Below are 19,358 nucleotides of genomic sequence, written 5' to 3' on the forward strand. Positions count from 1 at the left end.
TTAAAATCAACGATATTGTGCTGCTTGCTGACAACATGCCTCGAAATGTTTGGCAAATGGGGCGTGTGATTGAATTGTTTCCTGATAAAAATGGTATTGTCCGTAGTGTTAAAATTCAAACGCAAAGTTCATTACTTGTAAGACCAATTACCAAATTGTGCCTTTTGGTCGAGTCTGAATGATGGGCGTTCATTCTTTTTCTTTGCATGCAGTCTTCTAAGTGTGTTCTATTAAGCATTTCAAACGACCAATGCTTAAAGGGGCCGGCATGTAACAGCGAAAAGTTGCCCCTTAACGTTTATTTAATATTTTTTGCCAATCGAAATCTTGCACGTGTTAACACCACATTTAAACGATCCGTTTGGCCCCTCGTATGTGTCAAACTAGTAACAATTTGTATCTGTTTCAAGTAGCAACAATCCCTATTATTATCTATTTGAATTGAAGGAATTAGGAGTTAAATTAACCGAACAATTTATAACACGCGGTGAAGTTTCTCAAAGTCACAAGTATTCGGTGAGTGTTTGCAATGACGTCTCATTACTTCAGTGTGTTTTAGTTGGTAACTCTTTTTCTGTTTCTTATAGAAAACGCATGTGCGCATTTGCATGTACACATTTGCATGTACGCATATGTATCTACACATGTATCTGTGCTCACAAGTCGATCATTTGAGATTTTTATAGTTGACTAGTTTTCGCCGCCAAGACAGTGAATATGCTGTTAAACACAGTGACTGTTTTAGACAAAAATACGGCAGTCACAATGTAGTATTTACAGACACTTAACACACCTTACACTATTGCAAGTCATAGATTTTTGGTGACGCATTGGATGTCAGTGGTTTTAATCCAAAGAATAAACTAATGCTTTATCACTTACTAATGAAACGTGCCACAATCTTTGATTTTCCCAGGTTGACAAAAACATTCGTCACTTTTATCGGGACAGTCGATGACGTCATTACACACACTTGACCTTGAGATGATCATGGGGTCATTTGTACATTGGAAACATAAACGATGATTAAATGTCTGAGAACTTCGAACATCTCTGCAAATGACACAAGTTAATTCTGTCTTATCTTAACCTGTAGGAATTTTTAACCAACCACAACAGTTCAGAAATACCTGGCGTCTCCATTCTCCGAGGTGTAACACAAATCAGATTTATCATCACAATCAGAAATGCCGTCCCATAGAAACATCTGCGGAAGATTGCAATTCCTGCCATTCCGAACACATTTGAATCCATGTCCATTATTCCTGTGTTGGAAAGCTGGACAGTCATTGCAAGGATCGCCATCACAAACAGTCGAACGTTCCCAACAAGCTGAATTCGGACACTGGAAGTGGGAGGGGCAGAGGTACTCACATGGGGAATTCCCCATACAATGAGCAAGCTTGTCGCAGATTTCATTTTTTGAATTACAGGAAATGTTGGCATGATCCAATGTGTTGTAACAGACACCATTATTGTCGAAACAATTACAACGTGGTTTTGAACTAAATAAAATTAATCGATAATTTGCATCAACGAAATAAAAGGTCTTCCAAAAATACCAAAAATACCCTTTATTGTTATGGCTGCACTGCTTATGGAATTTCCCGTTACAACCGCATTCATCACTCATATCAGGGCAATCTATGACGTCATCACAAACACTTGACCTTGAGATGATAATTGGGTTGTTTGTACATTGGAAACACAATCTTTCGTTCAGGGATAAAGAAGTACGAATATCTCTGCAATAACAAATTTGTTCATGGATGTGATATTTTTCCACAAGCAAGCGGTTATCGCCGTTCTTTTTTAACATTTGTAAACATTAATATAAACAACAAAACTCATTTGACTAAAATTATATTCAACTTTGCAAACGTTTCAGTTTTTTCGTTTTCAGTGCAATAGGAAGAGTGACGCCGAATAATGGTAAGAACAGGAGCACAGAGGGAGAGGGGAGACTGGGGCAGTGCTGGCAAGTACGCATATGCAAAAAACAATCAAAAACGAAATACCTGACATCTCCATTCTCCGAGGTATAACACAAATCAGATTTATCATCACAATCGGCAATGTCGTCCCATAGAAACTCCTGCGGAAGATTGCAATTCCTGCCATTCCGAACACATTTGAATCCATGTCCATTATTCCAGTGTTGGAAAGCTGGGCAGTCATTGCAAGGATCGCCATCACAAACAGTCGAACGTTTCCAACAAGCTAAATTCGGGCAGTAGAAGTGGGAGGGGCAGATGTCACAAGGTGTTATTCCAACACATTGGATCATTCCTTTGCAAAACTCCTTCACTCTTAGGGCGCATGCTTTGTTTAAATCGTAGACGTCAAACGAAAAACTGTGAAACTTTGGGTAACTGTCAAACGTGATGGCGCAACTGTAACAAAAGTAATGTAATATGTCATGTAACAATAGTTTCGCGACGTATTGTTTTTGTAAATGGCTGAAAATCTGTATATATTAGGTTTGGTTTTAAATAAACCAGATTATTGCCAACTATTCATGCACGACTGGGTATGCAAATATCTGAATAACAAAACACAACCTACGACTTTACAATACTTTCGCGTAACATCTGCTGAAAAAAAAATATTGGAAAGCAAATTGGAGCCAATATTATAAACGAAAACTATCGTAATCAGGTAATTATTCGCGTCTGAAACTCTGTCAAGCATAACCAAATGCACCAAGTCTCTCGCGAAGTTGTGAAGTTTTCCTGTTTCCGTTTTCTTGTTTCAGCTTTCTCGTTTAATGAGCTGTTCTGATAGATTTACTGAAGCCACTCTGTGCAAAGCCAGTCCTGCCCTTGTCTGTGCTGTTTTTTGGAAGAGAGTTGAGATGCCAGTGGCCAGCCCGTTGGCCATTTGAGTCGTGCAAAACGTTATTCCTGAGTGCCTGCGTCTTGGTAAAAAATCAGTTGATGTCATGTATGATCGGCAACCGAAAAGGTGAGATTTTGTGAGAAGAAAAAATATTTCAATAAATGTCAATGAACGAAAAGCAGTAGCAAATGCGACAGCAGATGCAGGCGCAAAACCACCGCAAACCATAGATAATAGCAAGACCTCAGAGGCGGGCGCAGCTTCGCTCGTCCAAACGACAGACGTCCGACTCGTATCCCATCCTGGGTTCATATCGCCGCAACTCCAGTGGTTGCTACTGAAGCAACCACGTAACCAGTTGCCACATCCACCCCAAAGTCAACCTTGCGTGACAACGGCATTACCGAAATGCGGTCTCGCAAAGAAAAAAAAACATTGTACTGCCTGTCTCGGAAGAAATGCGGTCTCGGAAAAAACATTGTACTGCCCCACTACCTACGCAACATCAGGAAAACATCTTAAATGTCTATGTAGCAAAGTACACTTAAAATACCGCTGTGACGAGTGGGCTCCGGATGAAGCCCAACTGCCAATTTCAAGCAGTATCAAGTTTTCGTCCTTAGATTTCTGTTTTATGATCTGTTGTGACAGACTTATTAAGGCCACTGAGCAAAGCCAGCCCAGCCCTTGTAAGGGCTGCTTTTGTTTTGAGAAGAGAGTTGAGCTGCCAGTGGCCACCCCGTGCGTTATTTGTGGAGACGCACAAAAACCAGTTATGTTGAACTACGCTCAAGCAGTAGTTTCCCGGCCTGTTGTCTCGGCCGGAAATGTGCAAGCGGTTGCCCCCTTTGCAACCGACCCCAATCTCGACGTTGAAGCCCGCTTTAACCCTGGGCTTAAGAAGCCAGAGCTGTACAAACTTTTAACACAGCAAAAAGTCTGTATTCAGGCTTTGGAGGGTGTTATCCCTTACCCGAATGGAAAGGTGCTCTTTAACTGCTCTTCCGCTTACAAAGCCAAAGAGCTCGCTGCCGCAATTAGAGCTAGTTGCAAGGCAGTCTACGCCAACGCCCACTGCGACGACGAAATGCGGGTGTTTTTGTCGAAGGTGCACCCACGTATTAAAATGTCGGCATTGTTAGAATACATGTCGAAGTTCGCCCCAGTCAAAAAGGGTTTTGATGCGGAGGTTAATTATCTTTTACTTTTCTTATTGTTTTTGACAATGGCGCCTACTTCGTACAGGCGTGTGTGCATTTACGACTTCTGGCCCCAACCTCTTAAACTCGGTGCCTCTGCAGGGATTGGTTGTTACGGCGCGGTCAATAATTGCCCTCTTTGCTGACCTCTCACTTCTCTCTCCTTTAAAGCACTATTACAAACCCTGCAAACTGGAAACCCCCACAACACCCCAACTTTCCTTCATTGAATACAACCTTGAAATCCGCATAGCTAAATTACTCGAACTTCGAATCAGACCCTCACTGTCACTTTTGACATCCTTGAAATCTTTACACACCTATTTCACGACTGCCCATCCATCCAGCACTTATTAACCCTGGTAACAAAACACCCTCAGCGTACTTCTCCGATGTGAAACATTTTATAAATATATATTAATTAACCTTCTCTCCACCCCATTCTTACATCCGATAAACTTAATCCTGTACCATTACTTAATTTGTTCTGTTTTTTGCTCTTCACGTTTAACATAACTTCCTCTTTCTGGCGTTTTTTTCCTATCCTCTTTACTCGCCTGCAGGGCAAAGTTGTTGTATTCGTAGCCACAGTAGCCACAATACCGTTGGTTCTAACGTCCCTAGGTCATAAATGTCGGCTGCACGAGAACTTCGCAACAACCAGACCATCGCCATATTGCGTGCGACAAGGGCAATCGAACGGTGGTCATGAACCGTTCCGAATATAACACTAAACTGCTGGAACTTTTAAGTGACGCAAAAACTTACAAAAAGTTGTCCAGAAACCCGACCCCGTCATTAGAACGAAAAATAAACCGCTTCATCGGTTACTTACACAGGGAGCGTGAGGCGTTATCTGTTGGTGAGTTTCGACAGCTGCATTGCACAGACGGTAGGACGCCCGAATTGTACGGGCTTCACAAGGTCCACAAGCCAGGCGTGCCCCTCAGACCCATTGTTTCCTTTATAGGGTCACCGTCTTATATGCTCGCCAAATTTATAGGATTATTTCCCCTTTGGTTGGGAACAGCCCATGTCACGTTAAAAACTCACGTGAATTTGCAGCCGAAGTGAGGGACTTAGCAATAGCGGATGATGAGTGTATGGCGTCCTTTGACGTCGTGTCTCATTTCACCAATGTGCCAATATCGGTAGCTGTTGCTAATGTCATGGCACGCTTAGAAGTTGACGGTAACCTTGAGCAGCGCACGTTGCTATCCTGTGAGGATATCGCAGAAGGGCTGAAATTATGTTTGAACGCAACCTATTTATCTTTTCGTGGTGTGTTTTACCAACCTCTGTGGTAGAGGCAAATATTGTAATGGAAACAATTGAGGATAAGGCACTCGTCACTTTTGCACATCCTCCCCGTTACTGGAAGCGTTATGTCGAAGACACCTTCGCCATCGTTGATGAAGCACAGCTCCAGTTGTTCCTTAACCACATTAACCATGTGGAGGATTCCATCACATTTACTTTAGAAAGGTACACTACCGTTTTTAGATACAGAGGTGATCCGTGATGAGAATGGTTTAATCAGCACTCGTGTGTATCGCAAGCCGACGCACACCAATCGGTACTTGTCGTTTAAGTCGGCACATCCGATACAGCACAAGACAGCGGTAGTGCAGTCGCTGATGCATAAAGTGATAAAGAGGTATCCCGAGAAGAAGACCGTGATAAAGAGGTGAAGTTCATGAAGAATGCACTACTGAAAAAACTGTATCCGTCATGGATGTTTAGAATTTTATTTTTTTCGATGACTTTTTTTATTGAAAAAGGACGCTAAAGGCGTACAATTGAAGAAAAGGCTAAGCAAGAAGACAAAAAAACAATGGTTAAACACAATGGCGAGAAATGAGCAAAAGAGACAAGTTCCTGGGTATATGCTTCACGTCAAGCAGCGTAGGACCACTTTCTTTTGTAATATTTCGGTTCTTTGGGTTGAATTATATTGGCGGTTTGAAGCCACGAATACAAAGTCTTCGTGCTCACGCAATGCCTATTTTTAAAACGTCTGTTAGGTTTTTATGTGAAGGCACTGGTCCATAGTCCCACTCCTCGGGACTATAAGCTTGAGAAACTTAGTGAAATCTATTGTACTTGGGTCAAGACTAAATTTTGTAGTAAGTGCATTAAATTTCAAATATTCTCCGTTGTGGTCTAGCAGGTCGTTGTGGGCCATTACTCCCGCGTCTATAAATTTTTCGAAATAGAAGGGTTTACTGCGTTTTTTTTAATGTTTTTTGAGCCAGAGAGGTCTGTTGCATGCGTCGCGGGCGTTTTTGCTCAGGATTGATTTTGCAATGTTTATGATACAACGGAGGGTTCTCAATTGGATGAGGCTCCTCAAAATTGTACTTGATTGGCCGACCGTCGCGTTTAATAGTGCCTCCAATCTGTTTGGGTGTAAGAATGGAGTTTGAAGACCCGTTATATTTTTTGTTTCCTCGCAAAATAATTCCCTGAGCGCTTTAAATTTTAGAGTCAACATATAGTTCTCAATATGTATCATACCCGCCCCACCGTTATCCAAACTTTTACACAGGGTAACTCTTTTAATTCGTTCCCAAGATGAGCCCCATAATAAGGCTCGGTCGATTTTACAAATGCACTTTTTTGGGATCATCACTGGTAGGACGCACAGTTTATATGTCAATAAGGGTATAATGAGACTCTTAGCTATTGTTATTTTGCCTAGAAGGGTTCATTATACTTGTTCAAATCATGTTTATTTTGCGAGAAAAGCAACTACGCGACGAACAAAAAACAAGGAAATGAAATGGCATGGGCACCGATAAAACCATAAAGGTTATCGAGTCAGGCGCCCATGTATTGGTGATTTCCTCACGGAGAATCACCGTCTGCCGTAGGATCGCAGCCAGTCGCACTGGGAGGTGATGGGTTGCGACAAGCTGCATGTGACGAAAAGGTGGCCACCCGGCCGTGCTGGCCAAAGCAAAACCCATCGAAACGCAAACGCCAACTCGGTTCTCAGAACGTTTCCTTTGATTCACATCGACAGACCTTAACGTCCCGAGGACAGTCCAAACGTGGTGGTTTTGGTTGGAGATGGTCAGGATCGTATGGAGGTTGCGCTTGTTGAATCATCGTAGGTCTTGCTGATGATCAATCGCACGTTATGATGTTGGTGTGCAGCGCTCCTAGGTCTATTTTTCGCTTTTTTTTAGTGCCGGAGAAAAGTTTAGTTCGATAAGTTCCTCATCTTTGTATTTTGTAAGTGGTATTATAACCCCAAGGTACTTAATAGATTCCGAGGGCCATTAAAGACCATTCTTTTGAAATGGTTTGTGATGGTTTGAGCGATTTGGACCTATGAAAAAGGCACAGGATTTTTCCATATTTACTTTGCAACCTGTCATTTCGCCGAACTCCTCCAAAATTTGAAAGATTTTGGTGAAATCCGCATCAGAACCTTTAGTAAAAACGAGTGTATCATCCGCAAATAATGATGTTTTCTTGTCGTTAGTCGTATGCCTTCAAAATCACCCTGTCTAAGCGCAGTTGTTAGGCATTCGATGCAGAGCACGAATAACGTTGGGGAGAGTGGGTCTCCCTGTCTGACGCCACGTTCTATGTCAAACGATTCTGAGAGAAAGTTGCTATTGGTGACTCTCGCAGAGGCATTTTGGTAAAAGCATTTAATGAGGTTGACAAATCTGACTCCGAAACCGAACGCAGAGAGAGTTGCGTAGATAAATTCCCACCCTAAAGTGTCAAGGGCTTTATAAATATCTAAAGACAGTACTGCCCCAGGAACGCGGTAATGGTCCGTACTGTCAATCATGTCGGACAGCAACCGGATATTTGTTCCCATATATCGGCGTGGATGAAAGCCGTTTTGGTCGTTGGATACGATATCGTCGATAACACCGCGTCTTGTGTTGAACACGCGGCGATCTTATTGTCAACGTTTAGCGGAGATAATTTTGGGTCTGTAAAAGGTCTTTCCCAGGTTTGGGAATTAGGGTGATGAGTCCTTCAGATAGGCTCGCGGACATTTTACCGGTTTCAACCGTAAACTTCCATGCATTTAGGTAGACCAGTTTGATATCATCCCAAAAAATCATGCAAAATTCGACCGGGAAACCATCCAAGCCTGGCGATTTGTTTTTTTGCATGGTTTTAATCGCATTGAAAAATTCCGCTTCTGCTGTGTCCTCATTCAGTTTTTCCGCTTGTTCGCAAGTGATTTTTGGCAGCGCGAGCTTTTCTAGGTTACTTGTCAGCAGGGTATTTGGAGTCGAACATTTTTTTTGCGACATGTCGTTTTTCTAAGTTCAGGAAGTATTTTGTGTTTTTTTCTCCTTCTTCTGCCCAACGTGCCCTACTTCGAATAATGGCACTTTTTGTTTGTCGCTCTAAAAGGGTGTCCAAGTTTCCTTTAGCTTTTGAAAGTGCTTCGACTCGCTTCTGTTTATCGCCCCCTTGTAGGTTGGTTATCTCAGTTTCCAGTGACGAAATTTGCTTCTCTAAGGCGTTATGTTTGACGGTTAATTTGCGCTTTAGTACGGCCGCAAATCGGATCGACTAACCCCGAATTACTGCTTTTAATGCGTCCCATCTGGTGTGGGAATTTGTGTCTGTTTCTGGGTTTTCAAGAATGAAGTTGTTGATGACTTTCCTGATTGTTGCCCTGTATTTTTCGTCTTTTAAATGCATAGTATTTAGCTTCCAGTAGCCCCTTCCTGTCGGAGATGGGTTTATTGCAACATCTAAAGTTAGCACACTGTGATCTGACATAATTCCTGGGACAAGTTCAGCATTTACTACGTCCCTGATTAAGCTGCGATCGACAAGAAAAAAGTCGATTCGGGATAGTGACAGTGGCGATTTCTGAGTGCGGGAGAACAATTTTTGTTGAGGGAAATTTAAGTCGAAAAATGTCGGTAAGATTCGAGTGTTGCATGTAGTTTTGTAAGGCCTCCTTTGCTCGTTTGTTGGGGTGATGGGCGTTTCCGGTTTTGTTTTTTTGTTTGGGGTGATGGGCGTTTCCGGTTTTGTTGTGGAAATATTCTGGGGAGTTGTTGTTGGGTGCGTAAACATTAGCTAGGGTTATTGTTTTGGAGTTAATTTCTAATTCAGCCAAAATGAATCGGCCATCGCGATCGGATACGGTGTTTTTTAACGTATAAGAGAGGCCTTTGTTGAACAGGATTCCTACTACCCTGCAGTTAGTATTGCCATGTGACCAAATAGCTTCCCCGCCCCATTCTAGTTGCCATAATTTCGCGTTGTCAGGACTGGAATGGGTCTCTTGCATAAAAGCAACGCGACACTTGCGACGCAAAAAGTTAAACACCGATTTTCGTTTAATAGTCTTGTTTAGGCCCCGAACATTAAAGGAAACAATATGGGACGCCATTATGACATTATTTAATATTTTTTTAGTCCAATCTCGATGTCCAACTCAAATTCAATGCCGCACGGACAACGAAAGGGTTCGCCAGGGTTTATGAGCTGCACAAATACTTTGCCACAGTCACAGTTACTCAATGCTCATCGTTGACTTAGGGACGCGATTCATCGCGTTACATACACATATGATAGAGTACCTTTCGCATTGGATACATTCGAAGGTGCCCTCCTCATTTCGAAATTTCGGTTGAAAGTCCTGGCAACATGGCGTAAGTCGCATTGTGCTTTGACATGTCGGACATTTGCAGACTTTACTCCCCACTTCCACAAAGAACAGTTCATCTCTGCAACATTGTACCGCCACATTCCATTCTTTTGAGCATCTCCAGCAGCGTGTTGATTAAGATTTGGAGGAAACCAAGATTTCCTCTTTACATTCTGGACAGTTCAAGGAAATCACACTTTCGCAAAGACTAATTGACTTGCTTTTAGGCAGGTCTTCAGGGCTTCTTGTTGGTCGTTTTCTGGTGGTTATCAATGGGCGTGCTTGCGTGAGGTAATTCCGTGGCTTGGAACTCATCGGTCAAGTTGTAATCAGCTACAGCGTTTGGCACTTTGGCACTATCGCCCTTTGGGCTCTTATCAGTTGTAGTCGCAGCTTTCTTATCAGGTTGCTCCAGACTTGCACCTGGTGCTCCGGTTTTTTTTACCTTTCTTTTGCTTCAATTCTGATGTGTTTGCCCGTTTTGATGGCTGAACATTTGCAAGCTCTGGGAAATCCAATTTACGTTTTGGGCAAACGAATTGTTTGTGACCCTTTCCCCGCAGTATTTACAGGTTGCTACCTGACCATGGTAGGTAACATAAAATTCGCAGTCCATTATTCTGACGTAGCTTGGGATTGGGTTATCTTCTAGGTCGGATATATTCATTGTGGCGATACGCACGCCTGAAAGCAAACCTTCTCTTCCTTTACGATGTATCATCTCGGAAACATTCCCATATTTCTTTGGCAACTCTTCTGCGATTGCCTGGTTTGGAAAGGGTATTGGAACCCATCCTACAGCGACATTAACTTTGTCGCTTTCATAAAGTCGTAGGTGTTTTATCCCTTCAAGGGTACTAAGCTTTGCATATAGGTCGAGCACATGTTCTCTAGATGTACAGGTGATGTCAAAAGAGTTTCCCCTCATTTCAGGAATTCCAGTAAGCTATTTGACTGAGTACTGTAGATTATTAAGAGTTTCTAACACAGTTTCTCTTTTCAAAATGCCTTCCGCCTTCAAACTTCGACAGTTTGGCCATCTCCATTCGGCCGACTTTTTATATGCTACTTGCGCGTAACTTGGCTTATCTGCCATTTCTCGCAAGGCCGCACACTACCGTAATGGATGTTTAGAAGAAAGCCGGCAGTCAAGCCACAAGAAACAGCGCCAACTACCGGTACGATCGTTTTGCCATATGTTCCGGTTTTAACAGACACGCTAAGGCGTATGATGTTGTACTATGGTATTGCGGTCCACACAAAGCCACACAGAACACTGGGCAGGATGTTGTCTCACCCTATCGAGAAGGGTACTGCCCAACCAAAAGGCGTCGTCTATGACATTCCGTGCAAGGACTGCGGTGGAGCGTACATCGGTGAAACAGGGAGAACGTTACAGACTCGGTAAAAAGAGCACCGACGCGACGTTGCAGCGAAGAATAGACAGAGGACAGCACTGGCGAAACACTGCCACACTCGGCCACCGAGTTAACTTTAATGAGGTCCAAATCCTAGAGATGGAGGAGGACCACACAAAGCGTTTATTCATAGAGACGCTCCACATTCACAAGAACAACCAATGCGTGAATGACAAGGGACAATGTGTGTACTTTCCAGCGGTTTACAACAATTTGTTGTAAGTGTTACGACCCGCTACACACCTGGTCACGTGACAATACAAGCTGTGCCAATGTTATCCGTTCCCCCTTTTTCTTGTGTTTTTCTTACGTTTTTCTTGGGATTTTGTTGTTTATGCGTTTGATGCATTAGCATCGACATAACCCTGAGGAAGTCTCGCCGAATGGCAGACGAAACGTCGGTTTTAAATAAATACTTTAGAAACTAAGTGCCAGAAGAGCAATTCCGATTAATTAGGATGCCTGGCAACAAAAACTAGCAGCATTTTTTTTATTTGGCCGAAACCGAATAATTATAAAAACTTTAGTTTCGGCCGAATAAATTCGGCAAACCGAACTTTCGGTGCATCCCTAATATAAACCTTTACTTATCTTAGATTCACTCTTTTCGCCTCCCACTGGCCAATTCTTACCTCAACAACATTATTGTTACGTGTGAGTGTTTCGTAATCAATAATCCCTTGAAATATTAAAGTAAAAACACTTTTGAATGCGTGGGGTTCTAAAACTGTCATATTTGACCTGACTTTATTATAAACTGTTCAAAATTGGTTATTTCAAGTAAAGTCAAACCCTGATAACATCGTCTATTGGCTGGTCAACACTAATACAACGAATGTAGGGAACATATTTAAGTGCTTTCACCTTATGTAAGGACCGGTGGGGTTTTGAGTGAAAAAGATGGGCGGTTTCTCATCACTTCTGTCCAAGCATTGGGAGCTAGAACCATCACAAAACCACGCAGCAGGCACCTTTATCCCATCATCGCAAGTGAAATCTGCACAAAACACATGAACGTAAATCGATTTGAAATCCATCAAAATCTGTAAAACTAACCAATACATTCAATTAATTGGGAGTTTATGATTTGTAACAAAATACTTACGATCGCCAAGTTCATACCCTGCTGAAGCAATTGTGATGAAAGAGAGCAGGATTCCAACCACCTTCAACCAATACCTGATAAAAACACAAAGAGTTTATATCTTACAATAATATATTTCTCTAACTCGGGGGAATGACGTCATCATGGATTTTAGTGGAGTTTTATAAACTTTATGTCCAAGAAACACTGCAACGTTATTTAAGTTAACTGGTAACCTCCAAAATGGCTTTTATATAAACTGTCGTCACTTTTTGTTTTTTGTTTTTATTCTCATCCGCTTGTTGCTCAAACGCTTAGAATAAATATTCAGTAGTTTTCGTCATATCTCGACAGCTCACTGAACCATTCATATTTTTTGATGAAACTTACATTGAAAGAGTTTTATTGTCATTTTTGGCAAAACAAAAGTTTAATCACCACACTGATTCAACCATATGTCTGATATAAATGCTTCAAACCACGCTTAGTTTACTCCAGCCGATCCGTTGGGTTTCCAGTGCATACCAAGGCCCGGCAAATATTGTAAGCGACCGTTTATAACCAGATGTCAGATAGTGACCTGGCACATTTTTTGCGCGATATTAACGGACTAAAAATTTCGTCCCGCAGTCACAGTGCGACTGGTAAAGCGTGAGACACCGGGCAAGTTTATGAGACAAATTAATTATTCACTTTGATTCACATGCTAGGCCGAGTTTAACCTGACTCAACAAACCCTAGTCCCAGCCATGATAAGACTTTGCAGAGAAATAACAACATTAAATAATTAAAAATGTCCGCGCTTGGTTTGACCCGGGAGAATATTTATTTTCATTATTATCGCGTAAAATGTTTACCTATTTACGGTTTTTCCGAGAAACATGTGGCTATTTGTTAACTTGGAGATAATTTAAATAGCTTACAAACCTTGCTCCCATTTTTGGTCCGTGGTCAACACGACAGATCCCGCCCTGATCCGTTTTAAATCCACCCTCTGATCAACCAACGACTTCTACAAGGCCAACGAATTTATGATATAATGTTTGTTGACATAGATTTATTGCAGCCAATCTACCCATACCTGTATAAGATTGAAAAGTTTGTTTGCAAATAAGCTGGCCTAAATCACAGTAAAATATCCTAACTCTGCAACAAAAATATTTGTAGACGTTTTATAGAAACGGAAATCAAAATGAATATATTTATTTCACTGAAGAGAGAAGCCTAGTTTCTATTTAAGCAACCTTTCTACTTCCTATAGGTTTAAATCCGCACCCTAGGCGGCAATTAAACATATCCACATATTGCCGCACTAATATATGGATTATAAGCATTCTTCCTTTATATTCTGACATTTAAAACTGACAGTTTCTAATCCACTGTCTTTCACACGTCTCAAAGACATCCTGTGAAACAAACGTCATTGTGTCAAAAAAATCCAAATTATGACAAACGTTGAAAAGGATTTCCTCGGTTCATGCAGTCTATATATTTACACACTTAAACATCCCAACCGCTACAAACCTCACTCATATGCTCCGGTGTTATAATATTTAATATACTAAGACTCAACAAGCAATAACTTAAAACACATGTGTTTTTTCCAACTAATTTAAAAAGAAAAGCAATGATAATTATGCGTGGGGATGTTTATGGTCAACTCACCATCAAATTTCCTCGGTTTTGATGAAATAAAATCCTTTCACCACCCTGCGACAATTTCGGTTTAAAATTGAAAATAACAGATCATATTATGAAATTTCTGTATAAGCTGCAGACAAGCTGCAGACTGCAGACTTATGCACAAATTCATATTATTGGCTCCACATTGCTTATCATATTATGAAAGTTTATGAAGAAAATTCCCTGAAAAGGCAAATTGTTTTGTGGTGGCGCGGATTAAAAGTGAATGTTGTAAAACAACTGTGTTGACTTCTTTTGTTTCGAAACATGCATCGTATAAAGTTAAGGAATATAGGCAGTGTATAATTTCAACCTAGGGGAAGATCTTACCTTGCTTCCCGCAGATTTTTGTTTTTTAACGCTCAGTGTTCGTCTTTAACAGCGTGACAACTGATTTCCTGCTCAGCATTTAAATATTTCCATAATCATGACGTTGCAATCATGGATGCAAGTTGATTGACAGCTTCTTGCTCTGCGCTTCTCGTGTGTCGATAAATTGTTGACACGTTGTCTTGGAATTTTTATTTATTCGCATACATCGAACGGGAAAACATAGCCATATTACCGACCAGTCATCGACTTTTTGTGTGTATATTGGCCATAACCTAACAAAAGAACAGAAGGTAATTAACAAAGATATGCATGCATTTTTTCCTTTGTGGGACTGAACTTGGGGTTAGAATTCATGTTTATTTCCCTACAATTTAAACTTGGATTTTTCCGCGACAATCGGACTTATTCCATAAATGGTTTCATGGACCCATGACATTTTATGTTTCGTATTTGTTGTTCATTGGCGTAGTTAGAGTAAAAAATAGAAATGATTTCATTTGTAAGCATTTCGTGATGATTTCATGATTCACTTACATGATTTGATTCACTTACATGATTCAGTTAAAATGTAATCGTGCAGAATATTGTCCATATTTGACAAAATAAATCGCTTTCAATATCAATGGACATATGTTTAACTCAACGCACGCTGATAAAAACCATCTAAACTATTTGATGGCGATCGAATTTTATGCCATATTTTGCACCTATTTTATTGGCCACGTTTAAAAAACATCCTGGCATAACAAAAGGTCGTTGTGTGCATATATGTACTTTGAAAGAACCGAAGCAGTACTAACGTGAAAATTGTCCTCATCCTACTACATGATTATAGGTATATTCCGAATTCTGTGTTTTTTTACCACTGACATTCATAACTGGCATTTCCTTGGCCATTTTCTTGCCTACGTCTGGTCAACATCCTGGCAAAGATGTCGTTGTGTCAAATGAGTTATCAGATTTATTAAAAATTCCCAACCATTACTAACGTTGAAAAGGTTTTCCTCATCATTTGTCAATTGAAGGTTTTTAATGTTGGAGATCTTTATGAAAACAACCAACCCCATGTCGTCACTGTAGGTGTCATTGCATGTGGACCTTGAGCGTTTGTCTCTTCATATTTGTGTTATATTTTATGTCACTAAATATAATCGAAACAAGTTTAGCTCCACTTTCTTTACAAACTGCATGTGGATCTGTTCAAAATGCGACAGTATCTTTTTATCCAAATACTTCCAGTATTACTCTGTTCTCATTGGCTACAATAATCACGTGATGTGTAGGTCGCGAATTACTACAACAGCGGTATGTCCTTAACAGGCGACACACGGTATGTTACATGGCACGGCATAACATGACGTCATATCTTCTCGTGACGTAGGTACGATGTTTACCTTGGTATTAAGGTGGATGAGAGGAACGAAGGTATGTGTTTTATTCAACTCGCGTTATTTGAAAAGCGAGGAAAGGTTGAAGTTATTGGGAGTTAAGATTTCAGTAGAAATGAGAAAATTGAATTGCTGCGTTTAAATGACTTTGTAAGTTTTTCGTTTTTATTTTGTTATTCTGTCTTTTCGGCACAATTAAACATAACTTCCTCAGGGTCCAGTTTGTCAACAACCCAAAGTAGGTTTATATCCAGCACACCAGAAAAACATAAAGTTTTACCGATCATTAAATTTAACGACTGCTTTGATAAATTTTGCTGCCAGCGTAAAGCCGCCCACTCTGCGTAAAGTTTAACCCCTTTTCCTGTTGATACCAGACGGCTTTTACAAAACTTCTCTTAACGGTTTCTGCCATTGAACATTTTAAAATCCTTTTATGGTATTATCGCTGAACTAATAAAATATCAAACTCTGCAAAGATATTTGGATCACTGTCAAAATAGCGTAAGTTTTCGCATTTTTTGACCGAAAACAGTTTCTGTCGTAGTAAAGCCGATTGATGTATTATTGCGAGAGTTAGAAAGGGGCGAAACACGTGTATATAAGGCGGCAATTGCGACACGGGAAAAGGGCAATAGCACGCTTCAATGCACAGGCGAACACTACAGTTCGGTCGCCACAGGACCCCCTCCAGAAGGGGGCAAGTGTCACACTAAATAGCGTTGCGGTGGCCGTACATTGCACCTTGGTCTGCCTCTCGCTGGGGTACAGCAACTGCGGGAACTGGTACCGTAAACAATCTCCGCGAAAGAGGCCTGCAGGTCATCTTTGGGTGCGGTACGAACACCAAGTAACACCCACGGTAACTCGTCCAACCAATTGGAGTCAGTTAGACGCGCCATCAACGCGCTCTTTAAATGGCGATGAAATGGCTCCAACAAGCCGTTCGCTTGTGGGTGAAAAGCTGTCGTCCGGTGAAGACAGATACCGAGCAGTTGACCAATGGTTGTCCACAGTTCGGACGTGAACTGAGGGCCACGATCTGACGATACGTGACTGGGAATGCCGAACCTCGCAACCCAATGAAAAACGAAAGCACGTGCACAAGTGATGGTGGTGGCGTCATCGACTGGTATCGCTTCCGGCCATCGGGTGAAGCGGTCGACCACAGTTAATAAATACCTTTGACCTCGACAAAGTGGAAGAGGACAAGCGATGTCGATGTTTATGTGTTTAAAACGAGATATCGGAGGGCGGTACTCGGCAAGTGGAGCCCGAACGTGCTGCTGAACCTTGGCGCGCTGGCAAGCTTCACATTGCTTGGCCCACAACGCTACTTGCTTCTTTAACCCATGCCAAACAAATTTGGAGGCAACAAGGTTCTTCGTAGTGCGAATGGACGGGTGGGACAATCCGTGAACGGCATCGAACACCTTCTTTTGCCAGGACGAGGGAACGACGGGCCGAGGTCTTCCAAGGGATGTGTCACACAGCAGCGTGGTTCCTGAATTGCCAACCGGGACATCTTGCAGACGCAACCCGGTAATTGCTGTGCGATAAGACTGCACTTCATCGGTTTGTTGCGCGCGTGCCAGAGGCTCGCAATCAAGGTCGAATAGAGGCACACGTAGGGCACTCAAGAGAGACCTGGAAAGTGCGTCCGCGACAGCATTCGACTTGCCGCTAATGTGCCGGACATCGGTATAGTGAACTCTGAAACAGAAGAAAGTTGACGCTGTTGGCGAGCATACCAAGGGTCGGCAGCCTTCCTGAATGCGAAAGTAAGGGGTTTGTGGTCGGTGTACGCAGTAAACTTGCGCCCTTCCAGAAAATAGCGGAAGTGCCTGATAGCCAGATGCAGCGCAAGAAGCTCGCGGTCAAAGGCGCTGTACTTTGTTTCCGGCTTTCTCAACTGACGGCTGAAGAAAGCAAGTGGGGCCCAATGACCGTCGGAAAATTGTTCAAGGATTGCACCCACAGCGGTCGCAGGGGCATCTGTCGTGAGCGCGATGCAGGCTTGCCACTGTGGATGATGCAAAAGCGTAGCATTGGCGAGAGCGTATTTAGCCTATCGAAAGCCCGCTGCAGGTCGACCGACCACACCAGTTGTTTAGGTTTGCCCGCTAAAGTACCATAGAGCGGTTTCATAATATTGGCAATATTGGTCACGAACCTGTGGTAGAAATTGACCATCCATGAAAACTCCTGTAAACCTTTGATGGTGGTCGGCACAGGGAAGTTCTTCACCGCGTCAACTTTGCTGGGCAAGGGTTTGATGCCGCATTGGTCGACGAAATGCCCAAGAAACTTGATGCTGCTTTTGCCAAACTCGCACTTTTGTAAGTTGACGACGAGATCGTGGTCCGAAAGCCGTTGGAAAAGCTGTTTGAGATGTTCCATGTGGGCTGCATGTGTTGGACTTGCGACAAGAATGTCGTCGAGATAGACATAAATAAAATCCAAATCTTGACAAATGGCGTCCATGAGCCGTTGGAAAGTTTGAGCCGCATTCTTCAATCCAAACGGGGTTCGAAGAAACTCAAAAAGGCCAAATGGCGTGATTACAGCTGTCTTCGGAATGTCAGCTTCAGCCACGGGAACCTGGTGATAACCACGTACCAAGTCTATCTTCGAAAAAATGGAACAACCCGCGAAACGCGCGGTGAGATCATGGATATGCGGTATGGAATAACGATCGGCCTGTGTGGCGTCGTTAAGGCGAAGATAATCGTCGCAAGGGCGCCAGCCACCGGAAGCTTTTTAACCATGTGGAGAGAGGATGCCCAAGGACTGGCCGATCGGCGCACTATGCCTAAATCCAGCAGTTTTTGAAACTCGGCTTTAGCCAACACTAACTTTTCAAGTGAGAGGCGCCTGACTCGGCAATGTACAGGGCGCCCATCAGTTACAATGTGGTGCTGAACACCGTGCTTAGGCAAGGAATCACTAAATCTAGGTGTTTTTACCTTTGGAAACTTCTCCAGCAACTTCTCGTAGGGCAAAGCACGGAATTGAGAGTTCGAAGTTGTGGCGGTTGTTGTAGAGACGTTTTCAAGGGGTAGCTCGCGAACACCTCTAAGTGAACAAGACGTTTCCTGACAACGTTGAAAAACAGGCGATTAGCGCGGAGAAAGTCAGCACCGAGCAGTGGACGTGAGACATCGGCAAACACGAACTTCCATTTGTAAACACCAGAGGGGATGTGCAGTTGAACAACTTTGTAGCCGTAAGTGGCTATGGAGCTTCCATTAGCGGCCTTGAGAACGGAACCCTTGTGTGGTGCGACGTTCGAAGCCAGTGGGGGGAAGTGCGCTGACTTCAGCACCAGTGTCAACCAAAAAGTTGCGGCCGGAAACCTTGTCCCAAAGAAAGAACAGGCTTGAAGAGACGCCGGTTGCCCGAGCCATTACCGGCAACCGGCGTTGTCGTTTCCCTGATAAGTGCACGGAGGGCAGCATTGGCGCGCGTCTGCTCCTGCGCCAGTGATAAAAATACATGCTGGAGGGCTTCGCAGTGCGGTGTGGAGCTGACCGAGTGCTTTGCTCCTTGCTGACAGCAAATTCCGCGCTGTTATTGCGAGAAAACCACAATAAATCCGCCCGTTGGGCAAGCTGCCGCGGATCTGCAGTATCCTCACGGGCCAAAAACCACCCTAATATCTTCCGGCACGTGCTGTAGGAACAAATGATGGAAAAGAAAGCAAGCGTGGTGGTCACCTAGCAAAGCAAGCATTTCGTCCATTAAAACCGACGGCTTCTTGTCACCTAACGG

At 42.7% G+C, this 19,358-nt stretch overlaps 1 protein-coding gene and 1 pseudogene across 1 annotated transcript in view; both read right to left on the bottom strand.

Annotated features, from left to right (window-relative positions):
• Positions 1–881: 881 nt before the first annotated feature.
• Positions 882–19,358, bottom strand: part of LOC145895977 (uncharacterized) — a 47,412-nt gene continuing 28,935 nt past the window's right edge. The window contains exons 7-8 of the mRNA XM_082984744.1: positions 1,131–1,505; positions 882–1,053 (exon numbers count right to left, since the gene is read on the bottom strand). Of these exons, the coding sequence (XP_082840870.1) occupies positions 882–1,053; positions 1,131–1,505 (547 nt within the window). The remainder of the gene's footprint in view (positions 1,054–1,130; positions 1,506–19,358) is intronic.
• Positions 7,322–10,777, bottom strand: LOC145894593 (uncharacterized; annotated as a pseudogene).

The sequence above is a fragment of the Ascidia mentula genome, chromosome 3, assembly GCF_947561715.1.
Source record: "Ascidia mentula chromosome 3, kaAscMent1.1, whole genome shotgun sequence".
Classification (NCBI taxonomy): Eukaryota; Metazoa; Chordata; class Ascidiacea; order Phlebobranchia; family Ascidiidae; genus Ascidia; species Ascidia mentula.